The sequence below is a fragment of the Salmo salar genome, chromosome ssa14, assembly GCF_905237065.1.
Source record: "Salmo salar chromosome ssa14, Ssal_v3.1, whole genome shotgun sequence".
Classification (NCBI taxonomy): Eukaryota; Metazoa; Chordata; class Actinopteri; order Salmoniformes; family Salmonidae; genus Salmo; species Salmo salar.
Window position 1 is genome coordinate 85,711,878 of NC_059455.1, and position 21,439 is coordinate 85,733,316.

The following is a 21,439-nucleotide window of genomic DNA, read 5'->3' on the forward strand; positions in this document are numbered from 1 at the left end:
GCCCATTCTCTTCGACGGGGCTGTAGTAGAACAGGTTTAGAGCTTCAAGTTCCTTGGCGTCCACATCACCAACAAACTAACATGGTCCAAGCACATCAAGACAGTCGTGAAGAGGGCACGACAAAACCATTTTGCACCTCAGGAGACTGAAAAGATTTGGCATGGGTCCTCAGATCCTCAGATCCTCAAAAGGTTCTACAGCTGCACCATCGAGAGCATCCTGACTGGTCGCATCACTGCCTGGTATGGCAACTGCTCGACCTCCGACCGTAAGGCACTACAGAGGGTTGTGCGAATGGCCCTGTACATCACCGGGGCCAAGCTTCCTGCCATTCAGGACCTCTATACCAGGTGGTGTCAGAGGAAGGCCCTAAAAATTGTCAAAGACTCCAGCCACCCTAGTCATAGACTGTTTTCTTTGCTACCCATCTGTAAATAGCCCATCCAACTACCCTCATCCCCATACTGTATTTTTTTTATTTATCTTGTTCCTTTGCACCCCAGTATCTCTACTTGCACATTCATCTTCTGCATGTTGTCACGCCCTGGCCATAGACAGGTTTTTGTTCTCTATTTGGGTTAGGCCAGGGTGTGACTAGGGTGGGCATTCTATGTTCCGTTTTCTATGTTTTGTGTATTTCTTTGTTTTGGCCGGGTATGGCTCTCAATCGGGGACAGCTGTCTATCGTTGTCTCTGATTGGGAGCCATACTTAGGTAGCCTTTTCACACAGGGTTTTTGTGGGTAGTTGATTTCTGTTTAGTGTTTTTCACCTGACAGAGCTGTTGCGTTTTTGTTCCACTTTGTTTTTGATTCAGTGTTCAGTAATAAATACCATCATGAACATGTACCACACTGCACCTTGGTCCTCTCCTTGCAACAACCGTTACACACATCTACCAACCCAGTGTTTAATTGCTATATTGTAATTACTTCGCCACCATGGCCTATTTATTGCCTTACCTCCCTTATCCTACCTCATTTGCACATACTGTATATAGACTTTTTCTACTGTATTATTGACTGTATTATTGACTGTATGTTTGTTTATTCCTGTAATGGTCGTCGTACGTAGTGGACCAAGGCGCAGCGGGTTGAGTGCTCATAGTGACTTTATTTAACACTGAACAAACAAAACAAGAAAATGATCAAACGAACAGGATTGCAGGCTAAACACACAGCTATGCAACAACAACTTCCCACAAAGGGATAGGTGAAACAGGGCTACCTAAGTATGACTCTCAATCAGCAACAACGATGTACAGCTAGCTGTTCCTGATTGAGAGCCATACCAGGCCAACACAAAGAAATACACAACATAGACAGATCCTGGAAATACAAAACATAGAACATAACCAAAAACCCCGGAATACTCTAAACCAACACCCCTCTACATAAACACATATAACAACAAACCCCGAACCACATAAAACAAACACCCCCCTGCCACGTCCTGACCAAACTACAATAACAAATAACCCCTTAACTGGTCAGGACGTGACAATTCCATGTGTAACTCTGTGTTGTTGTATGTGTCAAACTGCTTTTCTTTATCTTGGCCATGTCGCAGTTGCAAATGAGAACTTGTTCTCAACTAGCCTACCTGGTTAAATAAAGGTGAAATAAAAAAGAATAAATAAAAAAAATTGTCCTGCTATTATTATTTACTGCTACTCTAATTATTTGTTATTCTTATCTCTTAATTTTTTTAATTTTCTTAAAACTGCATTGTTGGTTAAGGGCTTATAAGTAAGCATTTCACTGTAAGGTGAACACCTGTTGTATTCGGCCCATGTGACTAATACAATTTTATTTTATTTGATAAAGTAATGATGGACTGTCGTTTCTCTTTGCTTATTTGAGCTGTTTTTGACATAATATGGACTTGGTCTTTTACCAAATAGGGCTATTTTCTGTATACCACCCCTACCTTGTCACAACACAACTGATTGGCTCAAACACATTAAGAAGGAAAGACATTCCACAAATAAAATTAACAAGGCACGCTTGTTAATTGAAATGCATTCCAGGTGATTAACTCACAAAGCTGATTGAGAGTTTGGCAAGAGTGTGCAAAGCTGTCATCAAGGCAAAGGGTGGCTACTTTGAAGAATCTCAACTTTAAAATATATTTTGATTTGTTTAACACTTTTTTGGTTACTACATGATTCCATATGTGTTATTTCATAGGTTTGATGTCTTCACTATTATTCTACAATGTTGAAAATAGTAAAAATAAAGAAAAACCCTAGAATGAGTAGGTGTGTCCAAACCTTTGAATGGTACTGTATGTAGAAAATAGCCTTCATAAACCTGGTTTTGAATCAAGCATTTTGAGTGTGTGCACATGTATACAACTGTGTCTGTAGCTCATCTGTGGACCATGTTTTAAATTAGTATTTTTGTGTAGCTCGGCCAAGAGAGTATAAATCTCCAGTATTGGTGTGTGTGTGTGTGTGTGTGTGTGTGTGTGTGTGTGTGTGTGTGTGTGTGTGTGTGTGTGTGTGTGTGTGTGTGTGTGTGTGTGTGTGTGTGTGTGTGTGTGTGTGTGTGTGTGTGTGTGTGTGTGTTTTTGCTATAATGAAATGATCACAATGGTTTCATAAAAAATATTTTATGAATGCTCACTGAACTTTCTGCACAGGACAGTAAATGTTTAATAATTTCCTGTGAATTATGATTTATTATAGAGAGGCGAAAAACATATGGTTTGATAACTGGGGCAGGTTAAGCTGGCTGTTCAGGTTGGTCTTGAAGTCCATAAATCTTGATTTGCGTCATACTGTATAAAAGGTGAGGGTTGTGTTAAAAAAAATATCAAGACCTCTTGCACGGTGGATTGGGATGGGAAAGCTCTCTGGCAAAGTGAGATTCGTTACTCTACTCTGTGCCTTCAACCGAATTCCCCAAACGCTTCCCAGATTTTCTCGACTGACCGCATTTTGACCCCTCACTATCGAAGTTAAGTTTGAGAGTGGCCTGAGTGAATGCGGAGAAAAGTGGGGATTTAAAACGTCCATGGTGGCCATTACGCCACTTGATATGCAGCCAATAAAACCATGTGTAAACCTTGGGATGCATCCATGGCTAATGGTTGACCTTCAAAAACAGCAAGACTGGTCGTATATCTCCCCGTTTGAATTTTCACGTGAGTAGTTGCTGTCGGTCCACTCTGCTCGATTGGCGTGATCCCTGTGGGGATTTACGATCGTCGCACCACACCTATGTTTTATCACGACCGCTATGACTCCTGCGTTCATCCTGATCCTTGACCACAGAGAGCATGGAACCCCCCCCGACCAAACCTCAGTGGGGAATCTATCCAATCCACTGATGCCATGTATAATGTGGATCTCTCTCTGTAATCTGGTGGAGACCCTTCTGGTATCTACAGTATCCCCAGACAGAATTCAGCCATAAGCTATCTCTCCAGCCCCTCTAGCAGTGTATACTATAAGGTTAACTGTGAAGTGATGTGTGCATTAGCTGTGTTTATGGTTCATCTGGTGTTAGGGTTCAGCCTAGGGACAGACCATTGTGGCTCCTGAGGTTTGACAGGGAGTTTGTGCTACCCTGCTGAGCTCTAACTCTGAATCTCCATTTCACAGGCAAAGATACTTACTCATGGTTCAAACCACAGGGAGCTTCATTATATTCTGTCCTCCCCTCCATACACTCCTACATGTGTATTGAGAGCTGCCTGGTTGTGCTGGCTTTAATCAGACATGTACGGTGCCATCAGAAACTATAAACACCCTTTGACTTAGAAGTTAATGTTTTAAGTTAAAGTTTTATCCTAATTTCAATGTTTATAACACTGGTTGAAATGAGATGAAAACAGTAATGGTTGATGACTTTTTTCAAATACTGTGTATTTTCCACGCTGATTCCACATCACAGTACGTTGACAAATGACGTTGCAACAACGTTGATTCCACCAGTTTGTGCCCACTGGAAAGGAGGTCTACAGATTTTCCAGTGTGTATGACTCTGTTCTTCCTAAAATAGTTTGTCTTGTTCTGCCAGATGCTGTCTCTGCACATTTACCCTACACACAGGAGAGGAAACACACACACACACACACACACACACACACACACACACACACACACACACACACACACACACACACACACACACACACACACACACACACACACACACACACACACACACACACACACACACACACATAAAGGTAGAACAAAAAAGCTTTAGGAAGAACAGAGTCACAGACACACTCATCACACAGAGACTCACACAGGCGTACTTACACAGTCTGTCAGTCACCCGCAGTGGGATGGGGACCTTGAGGAAAAGCAGGAGTGAATGGAAACCATCTAGAAGTTCCTTCATCCCATCTCACACATCACAAGAGGCACAGGAGACTGGATACCATGAGTTGCTGTTGAGATGTACAGGAGATTGGATACCATGAGCTGCTGTTGAGATGTACAGGAGATTGGATACCATGAGCTGCTGTTGAGATGTACAGGAGATTAGATACCATGAGCTGCTGTTGAGATGTACAGGAGATTAGATACCATGAGCTGCTGTTGAGATGTACAGGAGATTGGATACCATGAGCTGCTGTTGAGATGTACAGGAGACTGGATACCATGAGCTGCTGTTGAGATGTACAGGAGATTGGATACCATGAGCTGCTGTTGAGATGTACAGGAGATTGGATACCATGAGCTGCTGTTGAGATGTACAGTAGATTAGATACCATGAGCTGCTGTTGAGATGTACAGGAGACTGGATACCATGAGCTGCTGCTGAGATGTACAGGAGACTGGATACCATGAGCTGCTGTTGAGATGTACAGGAGACTGGATACCATGAGCTGCTGTTGAGATGTACAGGAGATTGGATACCATGAGCTGCTGTTGAGATGTACAGGAGATTGGATACCATGAGCTGCTGTTGAGATGTACAGGATACTGGATACCATGAGCTGCTGTTGAGATGTACAGGAGATTGGATACCATGAGCTGCTGTTGAGATGTACAGGAGACTGGATACCATGAGCTGCTGTTGAGATGTACAGGAGACTGGATACCGTTAGCTGCTGCTCAGATGTACAGGAGACTGGATACCATGAGCTGCCGCTCAGATGTACAGGAGACTGGATACCATGAGCTGCTGCTGAGATGTAGACATTACTATACATCTTCCACTATATACAATATGCCTACATTCTACTGACAGCTACATGTGTAAGAAACATCAAATGTTATCACTCTGTGTTGGACAGTGTAATTTACAACATACATTATATAGCCTACTGTGTGTGTTAGCTGTGTCTACTGTGTGTATTCTCATTTAACAGTCATCTGATGCAGAATCCCATTCCAAGTTCCCATTCCAAGTTCCCATTCCAAGTTCCCCCGCAGAAGATTTACCATTGGGATGTCTCCAATGTCTGCGTTTGTTGGAAAACCTGTTGCACATTTCTTAGACTAATGTCATCACATAAACACATTATCTAATGATCTGCAGATCACCATGGTGATGTTGTTGTGGTGACCAATCAGGTGGGCTGAATGATTGTTGAAGTAGCATTTCAATCCTCTCAAACAGGAGATCTAGAGTGAGTCTGGAGTACTGTAGGAAGTACACTATATATACAAAAGTATGTGGACACCCCATCAAATTAGTGGATTAAGCTATTTCAGCCACACCCGTTGCTGACAGGAGTATATAATCGAGCATACAGCCATGCAATCTCCATAGACAAACACTTGTAGTAGAATGGCCTTACTGAAGAGCTCCGTGACTTTCAACATGGCACCGTCATAGGATGCCACCTTTTCAACAAGTCAGTTCATGACATTTCTGCCCTGCTAGAGCTGCCCCGGTGAACTGTAAGTGCTGTTATTGTGAAGTGGAAATGTCTAGGAGCAACAATGGCTCAGCTGTGAAATGGTAGGCCACACAATATCACAGAACGATCCGGCTGAGTGCTGAAGTGCGTAGCGAGTAAAAATAGTCTGTCCTCTGTTGCAGCACTCACCCCCGAGTTCCAAACTGCCTTTGAAAGCAACATCATCACAATAACTGTTCATAGGTAGCGGTGTAAAGCTCGCTGTCATTTGATTCTGGAGCAGTAGAAACGCGTTCTCTGGAGTGATGAATCACGCTTCACCATCTGGCAGTCCAACGGACAAATCTGGATTTTGTGGATGCCAGTTGGCATTGTGACTACACAATGCCAACTGTAAAGTTTGGTGGAGAAGGAATAATTGTCTGGGGCTGTTTTTCATGGTTCAGGCCAGGTCCATTAGTTCCAGTGAAGAGAAATATTAAGGCTACAGTATACAATGACATCCTATTTTTTTATTTAACCTTGATTTAACCAGGTAAGACCCATTTAGGTAAAAACTATTTTGCAAGGGCAACCTGGAAAGAAGGAATGCAAAACAGGGAAATAGCAGCGTGCACATAAAATATTACTACAAAATACACACAAAATACAAAGTGTTACAAGTTACAGATACATCTGAAGACTAGAAACAACTGCAGCTATCACAAACAGTGTTGTGATCAGAGTCTTTAAAACTCCCCTAACTTTAGTATCTTTCAAAGCATGTTCCAGGATGAAGGGGCATTATGGGAAAAAGATTGCTTCCCCATCTCAGTTCTAGCCTTAGGAACAGACAAGGACAGCAGCGACTATGAACGAAGACTGTATTGAGTGACTGATCTGGTCAGGAAGGGGTCAGTAAGGAACAGAGATACAATCAATGCCCTATCAATGCTTTGTACACAAAAGTGTACCAGTGCTTTAGCCTCCTGGTGGAAAGAGAGGTCCATTGCACCAGAGCATACAGATCACAGTGATGGGTGAGTGATCTAGTATTGGTAATACATCTTAAAGCAAGTGACTCTACTCTGCAAGTGACTCTATCGGTCTACTTTTAGAGAAGAGAACACCACAGATGAATCTTTGCTTCCAACATTATGGCAACAGTTTGGGGAAGGTCCTTTCCTGTTTCAGCATGACAATGCCCCATGCACAAAGCGAGGTCCATACAGAAATGGTTTGTCAAGATCGGTGTGGAAGAACTTGACTGGCCTGCACAGAGCCCTGACCTCAACTCCATCCAACACCTTTTGGGATGAAATGCGAGCCAGGCCTAATCACCAAACATCAGTGCCCGACCTCACTAATGCTCGAGGCTGAATGGAAGCAAGTTCCCGCAGCAATGTTCCAACATCTAGCGGAAAGCCGAAGAGTGGAGAGTATAGCAGCAAAGGGGGACCAACTTCATATTAATGCCCATGATTTTGGAATGAGATGTTCGACAAGCAGGTGTCCACATACTGTTGGTCATGTAGTGTAGCTACTTAAATGTTTGGAATAGTGGTTCCCAAACTTTTTATAGTCCCGTACCCCTTCACACATTCAACCTCCAGCTGCGTACCCCCTCTAGCACCAGGGTCAGCGCACTCTCAAATGTAGTTTTTGCCATCATTGTAAGCCTGCCACACACACATTATATGATACATTTACTAAACATAAGAATGAGTAGGAGTTTGTCACAACCCGGCTCGTGGGAAGTGACAAAGAACTCTTATAGGACCAGGGCACAAATAATAATCAATAATTACATATAACATTTTATTTGTTCATCAAAAATGGTGAATAACTCACCACAGGTTAATGAGAAGGGTGTGCTTGAAAGGATGCCCATAACTCTGCAATGTTGGGTTGTATTGGACAGTCTCAGTCTTAAATCATTTTCCACACACAGTCTGTGCCTGTATTTAGTTGTCATGCTAGTGAGGGCCGAGAATCCTCTCACATAGGTACGTGGTTGCAAATGGCATCAATGTCTTAACAGCGCGATTTGCCAAGGCAGGATACTCTGAGCGCAGCCCAATCCAGAAATCTGGCAGTGGATTCTGATGAAATTATATTTTCACAGAACTGCTTGTTGCAATTTTGATGAGGCTCTCTTGTTCAGATATCGGTAAGTGGACTGGAGGCAGGGCATGAAAGGGATAATGAAACCAGTTGTTTGTGTAATCCGTTTCGGGAAAGTACCTGCGTAATTGCACACCCAACTCACTCAGGTGCTTCGCTATATTTGACATTGTCCGTAAGCTTGAGTTCATTTGCACACAAAAAATCATCCAATGATGGAAAGACCTGTGTGTTGTCCTTGTTAATGCAGACAGAGAAGAGCTCCAGCTTCTTAATCATAGCCTCAATGTTGTCCCGCACATTGAATATAGTTGCGGAGAGTCCCTGTAATCTTAGATTCAGATCATTGAGGCGAGAAAAAACATCACCCACATAGGCCAGTCAGAAAATTGGGCTACCGAGTGACGAAGCCGTCTAAGGCACTGCATCTCAGTGCTAGAGGCGTCACTACAGACCCTGGTTCAATCCCGGGCTGTATCACAACCGGCTGTTATCGGGGGTCCCATAGGGTTGCACACAATTGGCCCAGCGTCATCTGGGTTAGGGGAGGGTTTGGCCGGGGTAGACCGTCATTGTAAAATAAGAATTTGTTCTTAACTGACTTGCCTAGTTAAATAAAAGGTTAAAAAGAGACAGGAACATTATTACAGAGCTGGATGTATCTTCCCATATTCACACAAGGGGCAATTGAGGTCAACACCTCTCTCTGTCTAGCAATTCGCAACAGGCCAGACAGAAACTATGGGAACAGCACATAGTTCCCCTTCCATTTATCATACCTCAGTTGCCATGGCAGCCAGAGTGTTTATTGCTGTATCTGTGACACTAAATGGTCTCTGGTGTAAAGGGATGGATCTAGTATCTCGAGGCGAGAGCCCCCAACCCATAGAATAATGAACCTAGTATCTCGAGGGGATAGCCCCCAACCCATAGAATAATGAACCTAGTATCTCGAGAGGATAGCCCCCAACCCATAGAATAATGAACCTAGTATCTCGAGGCGAGAGCCCCCAACCCATAGAATAATGAACCTAGTATCTCGAGGGGATAGCCCCCAACCCATAGAATAATGAACCTAGTATCTCGAGGGGATAGCCCCAAACCCATAGAATAATGAACCTAGTATCTCGAGGCGAGAGCCCCCAACCCATAGAATAATGAACCTAGTATCTCGAGGGGATAGCCCCCAACCCATAGAATAATGAACCTAGTATCTCGAGGGGATAGCCCCCAACCCATAGAATAATGAACCTAGTATCTCGAGGCGAGAGCCCCCAACCCATAGAATAATGAACCTAGTATCTCGAGGGGATAGCCCCCAACCCATAGAATAATGAACCTAGTATCTTGAGGTGATAGCCCCCAACCCATAGAATAATGAACCTAGTATCTCGAGGGGATAGCCCCCAACCCATAGAATAATGAACCTAGTATCTCGAGGGGATAGCCCCCAACCCATAGAATAATGAACCTAGTATCTCGAGGGGATAGCCCCCAACCCATAGAATAATGAACCTAGTATCTCGAGGGGATAACCCCCAACCCATAGAATAATGAACCTAGTATCTTGAGGTGATAGCCCCCAACCCATGAAGTGATGGACCTAGTATCTTGAGGTGATAGCCCCCAACCCATGAAGTGATGGACCCAGTATCTTGAGGTGATATCCCCCAGCCCATAAACACAAGGCAGATAGTAATGTGAAATAGGTTTTTAACGTCTGGATGGTTTGGCCCTTGCCTGGCTACCCAAACTCCTTGCTCCGGCCTAACGCTACGCCCACGATTTCTAGAACGGAAACAGATGCTAACCGTTCTGATTGGTCCCAGAAACCGATTGGTTGAGCCAGAGACAGAACACACGTGGGTAAAGTGGCTTTGATACTCTGATTGGTAAGAGATGATCCAATCGCTGATGACTTTGTTGTGTACAACACCCCTCATTTTGACGTCACCACAGACGACTTCAACGATGGCAGTCTCAGACTGAAGTATGGTATGTAGCAAACATAAAGCAGCGAAATAATTCATTTTGAGTCGTCAGGCAAGTTTGGACCAGGCATGTCATTAACCTTATTGCTAGCCTTAACCCAGCAGTGCAACCTAGAGCTCAAAGCAGATCTAGTATGTACCAACTTTCACACCAGCCTGCTAATGGTGAATTTAATTTCTATCTCAGTTCTGCTCTTAGGCAGAGGAGCCAAGAGAAACACCTCTGGATTCTGACTAAGACTAGCCTGGACCCAGTCTCTATGTGCTTTACCCAACATACATGTAGCCCTTTTTATTTATTTTTTATTTAACTAGGCAAGTAAGTTAAGAACAAATTCTTATTTACAATGACGGCCTACCCCGGCCAAACCAGGATGATGCTGGGCCAATTTTGCGCCGCCCTATGGGACTCCCAATTACAGCCGGTTGTGATATAGCCTGGAATCGAACCAGGGTGTCTGTAGTGACGCCTCTAGCACTGAAACGCAGTGCCTTAGACTGCTTCGTCACTCGGTAGCCCATGCCATGCCCAAGGAGCTGGCTAAAGTACCGACAGGTCTGAGACCAGCTCCAGGCTACAGTAAGACTGCTACCCTCAAACTTTCCCAACCCAAGTCTGAAACAAAGCTTAGTCCTGAGACTAGATAATGGGGAAACCTTTTGAATTCACCCTCGAGGGAGAAAAAAATGAATAATACCACCAAGCCTTAAAGCATTCTGTTCTTTTCCGAGAACAGAAAGTGTCTGGTCTGGCATAACAGTAAGTGACAAAAGAGCGTTACATTTAGTTTATGAGCAGATATTTCCATCTGTGTACTTTTCTTCTTCTCTCTCTCTGCCGTTGTTCCATGGAGCTGGACAGAAACACGCCAAATAACTCAGGTCAGTGGGAGATACTCTGGGAGGATGCTGGATGTTGATCTGTTACTGTTACTAAGGGCTTCCTTATATTTGTGTGAATTATTTATCATGCGATGCTAAGTAGATTCATTTCTTAATTAAAAGGATGTTTAAACCAAAACACTGCATTGTATTATGTGGCAGATCCAAGACACCATTCCATTTAAATGCCACTAATTCTGATGAATCTGCCCCTGGTGCCATAGATTGTGAGAAAACATGTTATTGTCCTCCTCTCAAAAACTGGAGGGGAGATTGGAGCAGACAGGCCAAAACTAATTTGTATTCTTTAACTGTGAGTGCACAGTGCCTTTTTAAAGTATTCACACCCCTTCACTTTTTCCAAATTTTCTTGTGTTACAGCCTGAATTTAAAATGGATTACATTTAGATTTTTTTGTCACTTGCCTACACACAATAGCCCCTAATGTCAAAGTGGAATTTAGTTTTTTCAAAAAAATGTTAGTCAATAAGTATTCAACACCTTTGTTATGGCAAGCCTAAATAAGTTCAGAAGTAAACAATTACTTAATAAGTCACATAAGTTGCATGGACTCACTTTGTGTGCAATAATAGTGTTTAACATGATTTTTCAATGAATACCTCATCTCTGTACCCCACACATACAATTATCTGTAACGTCCCTCAGTCAAGCAGTGAATTTCAAACTGTTACGATCGTCAAAAGGAGTGGACCAAAACGCAACGTGTTGAGTGCTCATATTTATTACTATAATGAAACACTTAAACATAGAAACGAAACGAAAGCAAACAGTTCCGTCAGGCAACAGACAACTAAACGGAAAACAACTACCCACAAAAACCCAGGTGGGAAAAGGCTGCCTAAGTATGATTCCTAATCAGAGACAACGATAGACAGCTGCCTCTGATTAGGAACCATACCCGGCCCAACACAAAGAAATACAAAACATAGAATGCCCACTCCACACCCTGACCTAACAAAATAGAGAAATAAACTGTCTCTCTCAGGTCAGGGCATGACAATACCCCCCCCTCAGGTTTGCGGACTCCCAGCCGCAAACCTGAACCTATAGGGGAGGGGCCGGGCATCTATACTTGGCAGCGGCTCTGGTTCGGGGCGTAACCCCCACACCGCCCGCTGATCCCCCCGCTTCTGTGTCGCCGGAGGAACCAGACCGTGGATCATCGCCGGAGACTCTGAACTGCCGACCGCCGCTGAAGACTCCGGGCCGCCGCTGAAGACTCCGGGCTGCGGACCGCCGCTAAAGACTCCGGGCTGCAGACCGTCGCTGCAGGCTCCATACCATGTATCTTCACTACACGTTCTGCGCCATGGATCATCACTGGAGGCTTTGTGCCATGGATCATCCCTACAGGCTCCAGGCCATGGATCATCACTGGAGGCTTCGTGCCATGGATCATCCCTACAGGCTCCGGGCCATGGATCATCACTGGAGGCTCCGGGCCATGGATCATCACTGGAGGCTTTGTGCCATGGATCATCCCTACAGGCTCCGGGCCATGGATCATCACTGGAGGCTTCGTGCCATGGATTATCACTACAGGCTCCGGGCCATGGATTATCACTGGAGGCTTCGGACCATTGATCATAACTGGAGGCTTCCTACGTGGAGCTTGAACCGGTCTCACCGGATTGGGGAGACGCACAGGAGACTGGGTGCGCAGAGCAGGCACAGGGTATACTGGGCCGTGGAGGCGCACTGGAGGTCTGGAGCTTAGGGCTGGCACATCCCATCCTGGCTGGATGGTTATTTTAGCCCAGCAAGGGCGGAGCGCTGGTACAGGATGAACTGGGCTGTGCTGGTGAACGGGGGGTACCGTGCGTAGAGCTGGCGCAGGATAACCTGGGCCGAAGAGACGCACCGGAGACCAGGAACGCTGAGCAGGCACACTCCTTCCTGGCTGAGTGCCAACTCTAGCACGGCAACGGTGAGGAGCTTGCACCGAGCGCACCGGGCTGTGAGTGCGCACTGGCGACACAGTGCGCATCACCGCATAACACGGTGCTTGCTCGGTCACTCGCTCCCCAAGGTAAGCACGGTGAGTTGGCTCAGATCTCAACCCCGACTTCGCCAATCTCCCCGTGTGCCCCCCCCCCCACAATTTTTTTGCTGCTGCCTCTCGGGCTTCCGTTGTTTCCTTGCCTGTTCCTCCCAGTATCGCCGTTCCGCTTTCGCTGCCTTTATCTCCTCCTGCGGGCGACGATACTCCCCAGGCCTTGTCCAGGGTCCTGCCCCATCCAGGATTTCCTCCCAGGTCCAGTCAATCGGCCCACGCTGCTTGGTCCTTTGGTGGTGGGTAGTTGTTACGATCGTCAAAAGGAGTGGACCAAAACGCAGCGTGTTGAGTGCTCATATTTATTACTATAATGAAACACTTAAACAAAGAAACGAAACGAAAGCAAACAGTTCCGTCAGGCAACAGACAACTAAACGGAAAACAACTACCCACAAAAACCCAGGTGGGAAAAGGCTGCCTAAGTATGATTCCTAATCAGAGACAACGATAGACAGCTGCCTCTGATTAGGAACCATACTCGGCCCAACACAAAGAAATACAAAACATAGAATGCCCACCCCACACCCTGACCTAACAAAATAGAGAAATAAACCGTCTCTCTCAGGTCAGGACGTGACACAAACACAGACTCAACCACAAAGACCAGGGAGGTTTTCCAATGCCTCGCAAAGAAGGGCACCTATTAGTAGATGGGTAATAATTAAAAAAGCAGACACTGAATATCCCTTTGAGCATGGTGAAGTTATTAATTACACTTTGGATGGTGTATTACATGGTGTATCAATACACTACAAAGATACAGGCACCCTTCCTAATTTCACCATGAGGACAATGGTGACATTAAAACAGTTACAGAGTTGAATGGCTGTGATAGGAGAACACTGAGGACGGATCAACAACATTGCAGTTACTCCACAATACTAACCTAATTGACAGAGTGAAAAGAAGGAAGCCTGTACAGAATAAAAATATTCCAAAACATGCATCTTGTTTGCATCAAGGCATTAAGTAGTACTGCAAAAAAAAATTGCAAAGCTATTCCCTTTCTGTCCTGAATACAAAGTGTTATGTTTGGGGCAAATCTAACACAACACATTACTGAGTACCACGCTCCATATTTTCAAGCATAGTGGTGGCTGCATCATGTTAAGGGTATGCTTGTAATCATTAAGGACTAGAGAGTTTACAAGATAAAAAAGAAGTGGAATGGAGCTAAGCACAGGCAAACTTCTAGTGGAAAACCTGGTTCAGTCTGCTTTCCACCAGAGACTGGGAGATGTTCACCTTTTCGGAGGACAATAACCTAAAACACAAGGCCAAATCCACACTGGAGTTGCTTACCAAGAAGACAGTGAATGTTCCTGAGTGGCCGAGTTATAGTTTTAACTTAAATCTACTTGAAAATCTATGGTAAGACCTGAAAACGGTTGTCTAGCAATGATCAACAACGAATTTGACAGAACTTGAAGAATTGTAAAAAGAATGGGCAAAAGTTGCACAATCCAGGTGTGGAAAGCTCTTACAAGGAACCAAAACTGGCTGCGCGCATGCGCCATCGTGCTCCATCGTGCATAAATGCATTTTGTCCCCCCACACCAAACGTGATCACGACACGCAGGTTAAAATATCATAACAAACTCTGAACCAATAACATTCATTTGGGGACAGGTCGAAAAGCATTAAACATTTATGCCACTTTAGCTAGCTAGCTTTCACTTGCTAGCTAATTTGTCCTTTTTAGCTGGCTTGCTGTTGCTAGCTAATTTGTCCTGGGATATAAACATTGAGTTGTTATTTTACCTGAAATGCACAAGGTCCTCTACTCTGCCAATTAATCCACACATAAAACAGTCAACCGAATCGTTTCTAGTCATCTCTCCTCCTTCCAGGCTTTTTCTCCTCTTGACTTTATATTGCGATTGGCAACTTTCTAAAATTAGGTGCATTACCACCACTGACCTTATTCATCTTTCAGTCACCCACGTGGGTATAGCCAATGAGGAGATGGGAGAGGCAGGACTTGCTGCGCGATCTGCGTCAGAATTAGAACTGACTCCTATTTTAGCTCTTGGCAACGCAGACGCTCGTTGGCGTGCGCGAGCAGTGTGGGTGCAATAATTGAATAACATGTATGTCTAAATTGATTTTGCAATGCAAGCAGTGTAGTCAGCCTGTTAGAAACTTACCCAGAAAAATTCACAGCTGTAATCGTGAGTGGTGCTTCTACAAAATATTGACTCAGGGGTGTGAATACTTATGTAAATGAGATATTCCTGTATTTTATTTTCAATACATTTGCAAACATTTCTAAAAACATGTTTTCACTTTGTCATTATCGGGTATTGTGTGTAGATGGGTGAGAGAAAAACAAATCTATTTAATCCATTTTGAATTTATTCAGGCTGTATACCACAACATACTGTGGAATAAGTCAAGGGGTATGAACACTTTCTGATGAGAAGAGTGTATTTAAGAGCCATGCTTGTGAGTGTGTGGACATGTTTAACTATACTTGTGGTTTACTACCACGAGAGTAGTAAACCAACAAAAATTGTATCAATTGGGGACATTTTGTTTTGTCCCCACAAGGTGAAATGTTATTTCTAGGGGCTTTACGGTTAAGGTTAGAATTAGTGTTAGGGTTAGAATTAGTGTTAGGGTTAGAATTAGGGTTAGGAGCTAGGGTTCGTTTTAGGGTTAGGAGGTAGTGTTAGGTTTAGGGTTAGGGAAAATAGGATTTTGAATTGGATGAATTGTGTCCCCACATGTTTAGTTCTACAAGACTGTGTGTGTGTGTTTCTGTGTGTGTGTTTCTGTGTGTGTGTGTGTGTGTGTTTCTGTGTGTTTCTGTGTGTGTGTTTCTGTGTGTGTGTGTGTGTGTTTCTGTGTGTGTTTGTGTGTGTGTGTGTGTGTGTGTGTGTGTGTGTGTGTGTGTGTGTGTGTGTGTGTGTGTGTGTGTGTGTGTGTGTGTATGAGAGCCTATGCATGTGCACATGTGATGATGATGGTGATGATGATAACACCTAGTGTGATGTTATGTGTGTGGGACATACAGTGCATTCGGAAAGAATTCAGACCACTTGACTTTTTCTACATTTTGTGACGTTACAGCCTCGTTCTAAAATTGATTAAATTGTTTTTTCCACTCATCAATCTACACACAATACATCATACTGAAAAAGAAAAACAAGTTTTTATACATTTTTGCTAATTTATAAAAAGAAAACAACTGAAATATCACATTTACATAACCATTCAGACCATTTACAGAGTACATTGTTGAAGCACATTTGACAGTGAATACAGCCACAAGTCTTCTTGGGTATGATGCTACAAGCTTGGCATACCTGTATTTGGCAGTTTCTCCCATTCTTCTCTGCAGATCCTCTCAAGCTCTGTCAGGTCTCTCCAGAGATGTTCAATCAAGTTCAAGTCTGGACTCTGGCTGGGCCACTCAAAGACATTCAGAGACTTGTCCCTAAGCCACTCCTGCGTTGTCTTGGCTGTGTGCTTATGGTTGTTGTCCTGTTGGAAGGTGAACCTTCACCCCAGTCTGAGGTCCTGAGCGCTCTGGAGCAGGTTTTCATCAAGGATCTCTCTGTACTTTGCTCCGTTCATCTTCCCCTCGATCCTGACTAGTCTCCCAGTCCCTGCCACTGAAAAACATCCCCACAGCATGATGCTGCCACCACCATGCTTCACCGTAGGGATGGTGCCAAGTTTCCTCCAGAAGTGACACTTGGCATTCAGGCCAAAGAGTTCAATCTTGGTTTTACTGCATTTTACTGAGGAGTGGCTTCCGCCTGGCCGCTCTACCATAAAGGCCTGATTGGTGGAGTGCTACAGAGAAGGTTGTCCTTCTGGAAGGTTCTCCCATCTCCACAGAGGAACTCTGGAGCTCTGTCAGAGTGATCATCAGGTTTTTGGTCACCTCCCTGACCAAGGCCCTTCTCCCCCGATTGCTCAGTTTGGTTGAGCGGCCAGCTCTAGGAAGAGTCTTGGTGGTTCCAAACTTCTTCCATTTAAGAATGATGGAGGCCACTGTGTTCTTGGGGACCTTCAATATGGCAGAAATGTTTTGGTACCCTTCCCCAGATCTGTGCCTCAGCACAATCCTGTCTTGGAGCTCTATGGACAATTCCTTCGACCTCATGGCTTGGTTTTTGCTCTGACATGCACTGTCAACTGTGGGACCTTATATAGACAGGTGTGTGTCTTTCATAGCAAAGGGTCTGAATACTTATGTAAATAAGGTATTTCTGTTTGAATTTGTATTTTTATTTAAGCAATTTTACAATAACGCTGTAACGTAACAAAATATGGAAAAAGTCAAGGGGTCTGAATACTTTTCAAATGCACTGTATCTGCATGCTGTATGTGGTTTCCTTCTGAACCATTGAACGCAGGGATGCATCTAAAAATACCAGCCCCTGGAGGAATGGAGTGAGGATGTTAAAGGATTTACACACAGGCTCATCCAAAGACAACAGCCTGGGCAGCCTCCATAGACTCACAGTGGAGTGAATGAATCACAGTGAGGAGGCAGGGATTTCCCCATTTTTAGGGCTGGATGGTGACCATGGTATCCCATATGCCGCATCAGATCACATCAGTTCTCTGCTCTCCCTCCCTCCCTCCCTCCCTCCCTCCCTCCCTCCCTCCCTCCCTCCCTCCCTCCCTCCCTCCCTCCCTCCCTATTTCTGTGTGCACGCACACATGTGCATGTCAATAGGTTAACAAGAGCACCTGGCTCGGTGATGACTTGACCAATAACCTCAAATAGCATACTACAGATGACACAGACACACCCTGCATATGGAGCCTACACTCCAATAAAGTCAAATTCTTCACACATCTCAGAGAAAGACAGAGGTAGGGGGAGGGGAAACAGAAGCCATGTTTACACCTGGTTCTAACATTTATCATTTTTCCTGATCTTGTTTACATTCTGATTGTGCCCACATTTTCAGGCAGGTGTAGACGACTAAAAGACATCTTCCTGACCACCTCCAGAGGTATTCAGGGACCCATTGTACATGGATATCAATCAAGTTTTATCAGATCTGGATGGTCAAATCGTTTAAATCATTATTATACCTGCCTCTCAAATCATTGACAGGTTGCACCATTGGCGTATGGCATCAATAATTGTCTTAAAATAAATACATTCATATTATTTTGAAAGAAAGTCAAATAATTTGTATACAGGAAGGCACCAGGAAATCTAGTCACAATGCAAGCACAGTAGATGGAAAAGAGACACATTTTACCTCCATGTGTAAACGAACCTTGATCCGGTAGTGATTGGGACCACATGTTAGCTCAAGGTGTAAACAAGGTTAGAGAGAGAGAGAGGGAGTTTAGAGGAGGGAGAGTAGCCTACCTCAGCAGTGAGTGGTAGCCTATTGTGGAGGAGAGGAGACTCATTCAGGACCCATCATACCACCATGCTCAGCTAGAATCGATTAAAGACTTTACCAGTGGGCGGTGAAGTTGCATGCAAAAGGAATATTGATTGTTGATAAGACCAGCATGTATTTTGGTAAGGAGATACTTATTTTTACTTCAAGTACAGTAGGAAATTACCAGAATGCATTTAGGTAGCCTGAAATAAATAAAACATTGCCTACTCAAACGGGTTAGTTTAATTACCATTTAAGGCTCAGTAAATGCACAGTTAGATGCTTCATGTAAATGTCTGCTGTAAGGATGCGCTCTGAGGACGCGCTCTGAGGACGGCTCTGAGGACGCGCTCTGAGGACGTATGGGTCACAGAAATAGCCTGTTGCCCATCCTGGCAAGTTGAGTCCACCTTTTTGTTTTGTTGTCCCCAACGATGAAATCGGGAGGGGTCTGTGGATCTGTCTACGTCCGTTAGAACGTACATACATACATGCTTTTGCAGACTACGATTTTAGCCGTTTTATGCCCCGATTGTAACCCCCAGACAAGATTGGTTTCCACGTCGTGGGAAAATTCTTAGGCCGTAAACGATTATCGGACGTCTTGGACCGTTCAGTGTGACAGGGTCTAGGTCTGCGGATTAAGTACCACTACGTTAGAATGTAGGCTCCGACAAAGTTCTGGTAGTGTCAGAATGTTTTGCCTTTGTCGTGTAATGCGGCAGCTGTTACACAACGATCCGATTGACTGACCAATAGGAAAACGGCTGGCACTGAGTAGTATGCGCACAATAATACGGAATAGTCAGATTAATATAATTGTCAATATTTGAAACGTTTATGATGCGCAAAAAGAACGATTCCCAAAAAATCTTGTTTACATGTCATTTGAAATCAGACTACTTGATGGGATTTTGATAAATGCACAAAATCGCCAATCAAAATAAACGTTCTACCACAGCGACCATTATGAGTTGGACACAAAGTTTCTATGTGAAAACTATTTCACACATAGTTTTGAGGAGTTCGAATCAGAGTTCACTTTGGTCATCCAACAACAGCTCAATATCTCAATCTCCTATGTGAGTAGCCTATATATAGCCCCCTTCTCCCATTAATCCGAATCGGATGCGCTCATAAATGCGTTGCTACTACTCACATATTTCTGAGATCTCAAACGATGATGCTGCGTGCATTTAATCAAATGCTGTCAAAACAACCAATTAGCGCAGTCAAACAACCAATAATAATGCGTGACTGGTTATTTTCCTGTGTTCGGTACGGACTGCGTTCTGTTCTCACCGTGAGCGAACGGGACCACAGTACGAATTGAATCGGAACGAGACCACCCTTTTTGAGCGTACCACGGTTCGTTGTTTAGTGCGTTCCCGAGTGCGGATAGATTGTTAACACCAGATTTCGGAAAAACCTCACCAAACCATTTCGGTGTAAAATCCCCCTAAAATTCATAGAATAAATGATGTTTTCCGAACTCACTTCACTCTCGCATAAGCATAGAGCAGGGGTTCCCAAACTTCAAGGGGTCTGAATACTTTCTAAAGGCACTGTATTTGAAAACCACACCACAAAAAAAAACGACACACATACAGTGCATTCGGAAAGTATTCAGACCCCTTGACTTCTCCACCTTTTGTTACGTTACAGCCTTATTCTAAAATGGATTAAAAACATGTTTTTCCTCATCAAACTACACACAATACCCCATAATGACAATAGGTCTGAATATTTTCAGAATGCACTGTAAGTACAGAAATATGGTACTGCTCTTGTTTGCTCAACTCAGGGCTTCTGCCTCCAACTCTATTTGATGCTAAAGTGTGACTTTGCTCCGTGCTGTCATGCCTGGTGCTACATAATAAACCTTCTCAGTCTGCTTCCCAAATCGTACCCTGTTCCATACATAGTGCACTGGTTTTGACCAGAGTCCTATGGGAGGGATCAATGGGATTTAGAAGGGGGTAAAGTAGGATGCATTGTTCTCCCTGCATGTCTCTCAGCCAAAGGCAATGATATTACTATCTATACATTTTACATTAGAAGACTGCAGAATCACACAGAGTGTGAGACAGAAGGAGAGAAAGAGACAGTGAGGGACAGAGCGAGAGACATAAAGAGAGACAGACAGACATAAAGAGAGGCAAACAGAGCGAGACAGAGAGAGAGGGACAGAAAGATATCACTTTGAGATATCAGCTGATGTACGAAGGGCTATATAAATACAAATATAATTTTTTTGATTTGAGTTGATTTAGAGAGAGGGAGTCAGAGAGAGGGAGTAAGAGAGAGGGAGTCAGAGAGAGAGACAAAGAGGGAGAAAGAGAGACAGAAAGAGAGACAGACAGAGCAAGACAGAGAAAGAGGGAGACTCCCATATCTACTGGGTGAAATACCACAGTGTGCCATCACAGCAGCAATATTTGTGACCTGTTGCCACAAGAAAAAGGCAACCAGTGAAGAACAAACACCATTGTAAATACAACCTATATTTATGTTTATTTATTTTCCCTTTGTACTTTAACCATTTGCACATCGTTACAACACTGTATACACACATACTATTACATTTGGAAATTCATTATTCTTTTGGAACTTCAATGAGTGTAATGTTTACCGTTCATTTTAATTGTTTATTTCACTTTTGTATATTATCTACTTCACTTGCTTTGGCAATGTTAACATGTGTTTCCCATGCTAATAAAGCCCCTTGAATTGAATTGAATTGAGAGGGAGACAGACAGACAGACAGACAGACAGACAGACAGACAGACAGACAGACAGACAGACAGACAGACAGACAGACAGACAGACAGACAGACAGACAGACAGACAGACAGACAGACAGACAGACAGCGACATCAAGAGAAGGAGAGAGGAGGGAGGGAGCGAGGTAGGGACAGACAGAGACATGGAGAGAGGAGGGAGGGAGCGAGGTAGGGACAGACAGAGACATGGAGAGAGGAGGGAGGGAGCGAGGTAGGGAAGATAGAGACATGGAGAGAGGAGGGAGGGAGCAAGGTAGGGAAGACAGAGACATGGAGAGAGGAGGGAGGAGGGACGGAGCGAGGTAGGGACAGACAGAGACATGGAGAGAGGAGGGAGGGAGCAAGGTAGGGACAGACAGAGACATGGAGAGAGGAGGGAGGAGAGAGGGAGCGAGGTAGGGTCAGACAGAGACA

At 44.1% G+C, this 21,439-nt stretch overlaps 1 protein-coding gene across 1 annotated transcript in view; it reads left to right on the forward strand.

The window, feature by feature from the left end:
* Positions 1–18,218: 18,218 nt before the first annotated feature.
* Positions 18,219–21,439, forward strand: part of LOC106570502 (zinc finger protein 385D) — a 43,210-nt gene continuing 39,989 nt past the window's right edge. The window contains exon 1 of the mRNA XM_014142908.2: positions 18,219–18,382. Within this exon, the coding sequence (XP_013998383.1) occupies positions 18,373–18,382 (10 nt within the window). The 5' untranslated portion in view covers positions 18,219–18,372. The remainder of the gene's footprint in view (positions 18,383–21,439) is intronic.